This window comes from Austrofundulus limnaeus, unplaced genomic scaffold, assembly GCF_001266775.1.
Source record: "Austrofundulus limnaeus strain Quisiro unplaced genomic scaffold, Austrofundulus_limnaeus-1.0 Scaffold4, whole genome shotgun sequence".
Classification (NCBI taxonomy): domain Eukaryota; kingdom Metazoa; phylum Chordata; class Actinopteri; order Cyprinodontiformes; family Rivulidae; genus Austrofundulus; species Austrofundulus limnaeus.
The window spans coordinates 5,325,609-5,332,687 of NW_013952406.1; the positions used below are offsets into that span (position 1 = coordinate 5,325,609).

The 7,079-nt window shown below is 40.0% G+C and overlaps 1 protein-coding gene across 1 annotated transcript in view; it reads left to right on the top strand.

The window, feature by feature from the left end:
• LOC106529259 (myosin heavy chain, fast skeletal muscle) overlaps positions 1-5,226 on the top strand; it is a gene marked incomplete at its 5' end in the record, with an annotated part of 10,295 nt that extends 5,069 nt beyond the window's left edge. Inside the window, 18 exon segments of the mRNA XM_014024624.1 lie at positions 546-662; positions 784-929; positions 1,019-1,109; positions 1,210-1,599; positions 1,695-1,821; positions 1,899-2,017; positions 2,099-2,295; positions 2,379-2,562; positions 2,656-2,821; positions 2,914-3,038; positions 3,168-3,476; positions 3,557-3,760; positions 3,847-3,972; positions 4,092-4,262; positions 4,362-4,466; positions 4,558-4,653; positions 4,772-4,903; positions 5,098-5,226. Coding sequence (XP_013880078.1) covers positions 546-662; positions 784-929; positions 1,019-1,109; positions 1,210-1,599; positions 1,695-1,821; positions 1,899-2,017; positions 2,099-2,295; positions 2,379-2,562; positions 2,656-2,821; positions 2,914-3,038; positions 3,168-3,476; positions 3,557-3,760; positions 3,847-3,972; positions 4,092-4,262; positions 4,362-4,466; positions 4,558-4,653; positions 4,772-4,903; positions 5,098-5,115 — 2,823 coding nt within the window.
• Positions 5,227-7,079: the final 1,853 nt, after the last annotated feature.

A 7,079-nucleotide genomic window follows, 5' to 3' on the forward strand; every position in this document is an offset into this window, starting at 1 on the left:
TTTTTTTTTATTTTATTTTACATGTGTTTTATAATAATTTTTACCACATTACATGTTGAATAGCAAAAAAATCTAGTTACAATCATGATCTAATTTAATATAACTACTATTCTTCAACATAATTTCTCTATTCAAAATCAAAGGAAGTTGAAAATCTTGGAGATGCAGAGGAAAGGTGTGAGGGACTCATCAAGAGCAAGATCCAGCTCGAGGCCAAACTCAAGGAGACAACTGAGAGACTGGAGGATGAAGAGGAAATCAATGCTGAGCTGACTGCCAAGAAGAGGAAGCTGGAGGATGAATGCTCTGAGCTGAAGAAGGACATTGATGACTTAGAGCTCACCTTGGCCAAAGTGGAGAAAGAGAAGCATGCCACTGAAAATAAGGTTTGTACTGGATACAAGCACTATTATGACTACCATATGTACATTTAGTGATATTAATGTATACTAATGCATTTCTGTGTGTTTTTCATGAAATCTCAGGTGAAAAATCTGACAGAGGAGATGGCTACTCAGGATGAGGCCATTGCCAAGCTGACCAAGGAGAAGAAAGCTCTCCAAGAGGCTCATCAACAAACACTGGATGACCTCCAGGCAGAGGAAGACAAAGTCAACACTCTGACAAAGGCCAAGACAAAGCTGGAACAGCAAGTGGACGATGTAAGAAAAATCTCTATTTGATTTTAATGTTTTGCTTTGTAAGAAAACTGTCTTTAATTTTGGAGTTAACAATAATTTCTCAAGATATTGATGTATAAAGGTGACTAATATAATTTCATAGCTTGAAGGCTCACTGGAACAAGAGAAGAAGCTCCGCATGGACCTTGAGAGAGCCAAGAGAAAGCTTGAAGGAGATCTGAAACTGGCCCAGGAGTCCATAATGGATCTGGAGAAYGACAAGCAGCAATCTGATGAGAAAATCAAGAAGTAAATGAACRGATCTATATTACTATTACTGAACTTGATAAGTAAAGAAGCTTTCAAAGTTAATTCTAACACCATTTATTGACATGCAGGAAGGACTTTGAAATCAGYCAACTCCTCAGCAAGATTGAGGATGAACAGTCCCTTGGTGCTCAGCTTCAGAAGAAGATCAAGGAGCTCCAGGTAAAATTGGATTTCTGTATTTTCCATTTTTTTATCTAACATGTAATTGGTTTCCTTCTACTTACCTAACTCATAATTACTGTCAATCATTAATTGCTAGGCTCGCATTGAGGAGCTGGAAGAGGAGATTGAGGCTGAGAGGGCTGCTCGTGCTAAAGTAGAGAAGCAGAGGGCTGACCTCTCCAGGGAGCTTGAGGAGATCAGTGAGAGGCTGGAGGAAGCTGGTGGAGCAACAGCTGCTCAGATTGAGATGAACAAGAAGCGTGAGGCTGAGTTCCAGAAGCTGCGTCGTGACCTTGAAGAAGCCACCCTGCAGCATGAAGCCACTGCAGCAGCTCTCCGCAAGAAGCAGGCCGACAGCGTTGCTGAGCTGGGRGAGCAGATCGACAACCTGCAGCGTGTCAAGCAGAAGCTGGAGAAGGAGAAGAGTGAGTACAAGATGGAGATTGATGACCTCTCAAGCAACATGGAGGCTGTTGCCAAAGCAAAGGTAAGACACTAATTTCCACATCAGCATTTAGTACATCTACAAACGTAATGAAATTCATTTTAATGGCAAAAATGTTAAAACCATATTTTTTGTAGGGCAACTTGGAGAAAATGTGCAGAACTCTTGAGGACCAACTGAGTGAACTCAAAGCCAAGAATGATGAGAATGTTCGCCAGCTGAATGACACTAATGCACAGAAAGCAAGACTTCAGACAGAGAGTGGTAAGTGACCTACAGTTAAAAAGCTTTGTGTATGATCTTTTATAGATCTAATTTTAATAAATGTGTAACTGTCACAGGTGAACTGGCTCGCCAGGTTGAGGAGAAAGAAGGTCTCGTTTCACAGCTAACCAGAGGCAAGCAGGCTTTCACTCAGCAGATTGAGGAACTCAAGAGACACGTGGAGGAGGAAGTGAAGGTATAAAAACACCACTCCATCGTTTGGTTCCTTAACTCAATAACACAATAGTCTGACTGATACTGACTTTGGGACTTACAGGCCAAGAATGCCCTGGCCCATGCTGTCCAGTCTGCCCGCCATGACTGTGACCTGCTCAGAGAGCAGTTTGAGGAGGAGCAGGAGGCCAAGGCTGAGCTGCAGAGAGGCATGTCCAAGGCCAACAGTGAGGTGGCTCAGTGGAGATCCAAATATGAGACTGATGCCATCCAGCGCACTGAGGAGCTGGAGGAGGCCAAGTATGTTGCTTCACTTTTGTCTTTGACATTCTTACTCTGTTCTAGTGTCTCCTTTTAACCAATTTCAACATGACTTCACAAAGGAAAAAGCTTGCCCAGCGCCTGCAGGAGGCTGAGGAATCCATTGAGGCTGTGAACTCCAAGTGTGCCTCTTTGGAGAAGACCAAGCAGAGACTACAAGGTGAGGTGGAGGATCTCATGATTGACGTGGAGAGAGCTAATGCTCTGGCTGCCAACCTTGACAAGAAGCAGAGGAACTTTGACAAGGTAAAATGTTATTCTGATCATTTAAAATACTAATAATTGAGGAAGTGTTTGCTTATATGAAACTGTTTTTTTACTCATTAAATGCAAAAATAGGTCCTGGCAGAATGGAAGCAGAAGTATGAGGAGAGCCAGGCTGAGCTGGAGGGAGCCCAGAAGGAGGCTCGTTCTCTGAGCACTGAGCTGTTCAAGATGAAGAACTCTTATGAGGAGGCCCTGGATCAGCTGGAGACCATGAAGAGGGAGAACAAGAACCTGCAGCGTATGTCAATAAAAAAATATTTTTTTAACTAATTACCAAAACATTTTGTATGATAGGTAATGAGCACAATTCTTTTGTTATTTGCTCTGTAGAGGAGATCTCAGATCTGACTGAACAGATTGGTGAGACTGGAAAGAGCATCCATGAGCTGGAGAAAGCCAAAAAGACTGTGGAGACAGAAAAAACTGAAATTCAGGCTGCACTGGAGGAAGCCGAGGTAAAAATTCAAGCTTCATTTATCAAACCAATAAGTAAAACTTTGAAAATATTTGCATGTGCACAATGCTTCTGATTAATGTCCTTATATCAGCAAAAGTTAAAGTTAATGTCTGTTTATTATTTTCAGGGCACTCTGGAGCACGAGGAGGCCAAGATTCTCCGTGTCCAGCTTGAGCTCAACCAGGTCAAGAGTGAGATTGACAGGAAGCTGGCTGAGAAGGATGAGGAAATGGAGCAGATCAAGAGAAACAGCCAGAGGGTGATTGACTCCATGCAGAGCACTCTTGATGCTGAGGTCAGGAGCAGGAATGATGCCCTGAGAGTCAAGAAGAAGATGGAGGGAGACCTGAATGAGATGGAGATTCAGCTGAGCCATGCCAACAGGCAGGCTGCTGAGGCCCAGAAACAACTGAGGAATGTTCAGGGACAGCTCAAGGTGAGCTTTGCTTACTGTGATATTTAAATACAATAGTTTCAGAATAAAAACATTCTCTCTGACTCTTGGTTTGTTGTTAGGATGCCCAACTGCACCTTGATGATGCTSTYAGAGGACAGGAGGAYATGAAGGAGCAGGTTGCCATGGTGGAGCGCAGGAATGGTCTGATGTTGGCTGAGATTGAGGAGCTGAGAGCTGCTCTGGAACAGACAGAGAGATCACGAAAAGTGGCTGAGCAGGAGTTGGTTGATGCCAGTGAGCGTGTTGGACTGCTTCACTCTCAGGTTCGGTTTTTTGGAATACTTGAACTGAGAGGTATTAAAGATATAACAGACTGATTTTCAACAAGTTTTATTTAATCCTRTTTTAGAACACCAGCCTTATAAACACCAAGAAGAAGCTGGAAACAGATCTTGTCCAGGTTCAGGGTGAGGTGGACGATGCTGTTCAGGAAGCAAGAAATGCTGAGGAGAAAGCCAAGAAAGCCATCACTGATGTGAGCTAACTCTTCTACAGTATCTAAATTTGTACCAAACACCTGTTAAATTCTGTTTAAATTCTKTTAGGTTCTCCATAACTTTCAAAATTGTAATATAAAATTTCCCATCATTACAGGCTGCCATGATGGCTGAGGAGCTGAAGAAGGAGCAGGACACCAGTGCTCACTTGGAGAGGATGAAGAAGAACCTGGAGGTCACTGTTAAGGACCTGCAGCACCGTCTGGATGAGGCCGAGAACCTCGCCATGAAGGGTGGCAAGAAGCAGCTTCAGAAACTGGAGCAGAGGGTATGGACCCAATGTTCTGTGACTGCTTACAGAAATGAAAAGGACCATTCTATGATCACTTACTGCTTCTTCAACAAGTAATTTATTATCTTGTAAYAGGTGCGTGAACTGGAATCTGAAGTTGATGCTGAGCAGAAACGTGGAGCTGATGCTGTTAAAGGAGTCCGCAAATATGAGAGGAGAGTGAAGGAACTGACCTACCAGGTATGTAGTTGTTCTGGAAAACTATTTTAAACTATACACAAATGTATTTTTTGTCGTTTTACTTCATCTTTATTGTTTTATCTATTTGCAGACTGAGGAGGACAAGAAGAATTTGRTCAGACTTCAGGACCTGGTGGACAAGCTGCAGCTCAAAGTCAAGGCTTACAAGAGACAAGCTGAGGAGGCTGTAAGCGAAATAATTCAAATTTCTTTTGGAGAATTGATACATTTAAGCAGTGACATAATATGTAAAAGCCAACTTTCATGATGGGATGTATCACAACAATGTGTAATCCTAAACACAGGAGGAGCAGGCCAACACCCACATGTCCAGGCTCAGGAAGGTCCAGCATGAGATGGAGGAGGCTCAGGAGCGTGCTGACATCGCTGAGTCCCAGGTCAACAAGCTCAGAGCCAAGAGCCGTGACTCCGGAAAGGTAATATTTTCTGTCCAATTATACTTGTCATCATTTTAATGTGGRTGGGTACCTCACTGCAGTTTGGACAAGCCTTTATTTGTCTGTGATTWATATAATGAAACCGAGAAGTGTTTATTCATGCATTGCAGTTGTTAATAACTCAAACAATTTTAAATGTTTAAATGTTTTATTTGTCTTGTCTTGTTTTACAGAGTGACTCTGCTGAATAAGTGACCACAAGTAAATGAAGCTGTTCAACAGAGTTCATAAAATATGAATTAACTGTTGAATTATTTTTCCATTGTACTACTTCAATAAATAGGCATTTACATAATATGAAATTGTGTGTTTTTTTCTGTTAATTTATTTTTGTATTTATTTACACATCTACCACAGTTCAAAATTAGACCAAAACCATAGTTATAAAGTAATAATCAAATCCATACTGAATATTCTAACAACTAATAACACAGACTCAAAACTAGAACTATTTTTTTTTCTTTTTCAATGTAACCCATCACTTTACAGTCATGGTTTATCAGTCTATCAGTCATTTTTAATTAATACTTTTACTTCCACAAAAAAAGTCATGGCACTGAGCTTTAAAAGGACATACACTCACCCCCCTCTGTGTCTGTGAAAGGTGAGAAAGTTTACTTACTTTACTTACTTACTCTAAAAGTAATGAAAAAGTAAGGCCAATTCCTTTACATTTGCTGTACACATKTGGGTTTGCCGTCAAAACAAGAGTGCATCATTTCAGCTTTTATGTCCAAGAGTTTAATTCTGTCTTTAAATGCATCTTCAAATGCATTTAAAATAAGAAAGATCAGATAGGTGAAGGAGAAAAACTCAACAAAGAGGTTACCACTGCAGTAGCTGCCCATGCTAACTTCAGGGGCAAAGAGCTCCACTTTCTGTTAGTAGCTGCTCCCCATTAGCATTCAAATCAAATCAGACTGAAGAATTCTTTTGGAGAAGAGACAAAATGTTCCATTAAAAAAGCACCCACCCAGGGGACCTACTTAACTTTTTTTATTCAAATCAAACATACTCTCATACAGTCTAGACAAGTTTGTTCTTATACAATAATAAATCATAGWATAATATAGACATAGATATTGTGCCAACATTGTCAAATAAAGATGCATTTTAGAACTTTACAATCAGTCTTTCTTTATATACTTTATGGTATTCACTAAAAAATTGTTGCCATTCTTTGCAGCACATAAAATCACCTAACTCAGCTGTAGCCTGTGTCATGATGATGTTTCACTTTATGCTGGAACTTAAGTGAGCCAGTAAATTCTTAGAAAAGTGAGACACTGCTGTGGAATGACAATTGGCCTATTATAATCCAATAACTATTGCAGGGATTCGAGTAATCTCTGGTTGCTACTTGTTGGTTCAAGTGCCCTTTGCTCTGATAGTTAAGCAGAGTGACAAGCAATATAAATGATTGTGAATCCCTACAACAGTCTAAATTTATGATCTGTTCTTGGTGCCAGCACAGCCTATTTGAACTGTGTTGACTGGTTTATTTGAAAAGCAGCCTGTCTCCCTTCAAAAGGTCATATGGGCCAGACATACTTGGAGTAACACAGTGTGATGTTGTTTCTTGCGGGGTGGGGGTGAGTGGGTGAAATTTTGCAACTCTTACAATTATTTAGAGAAAGTCAGATGAAATGTGACACAAACGATCAGAATGCAGTCACTTTGAAAAACATCAGATATGTATCAAATTTAGTACCACATACTGAAAAGCCCTTGGTTAGATTTGAAAGAAAAAAAATCAGATTTGCCACGTTCAGACTGTCAGGGGACAAAATAAAATATGCATTGCATAGATAGGTAACAGGGTAACAAGCCACATAATTTAATTGACTGGAATGAACATAGAAAGTGACACAAACACTAAACTCATCCACATTTTAGTAAAATATGATGGTACAAATGGGCAAAACTAATCAAAATAAAGAAAATGGCATGACCTATACCTTTTGCCTTTAAAAACACAAAGAATGCAGTAGACAGGTAATATAGGAAAATAAATAAACAAAAATGTCTAAATATGTTGTAGAAACTACATATTTAAACATCTGACATTTAAACATTGAACAAAGACAATCTTAAAATCTTAAAAAATAACAAAATAATATTATCAGTCTAGATTTATTTTAGACCAATGTGTGTG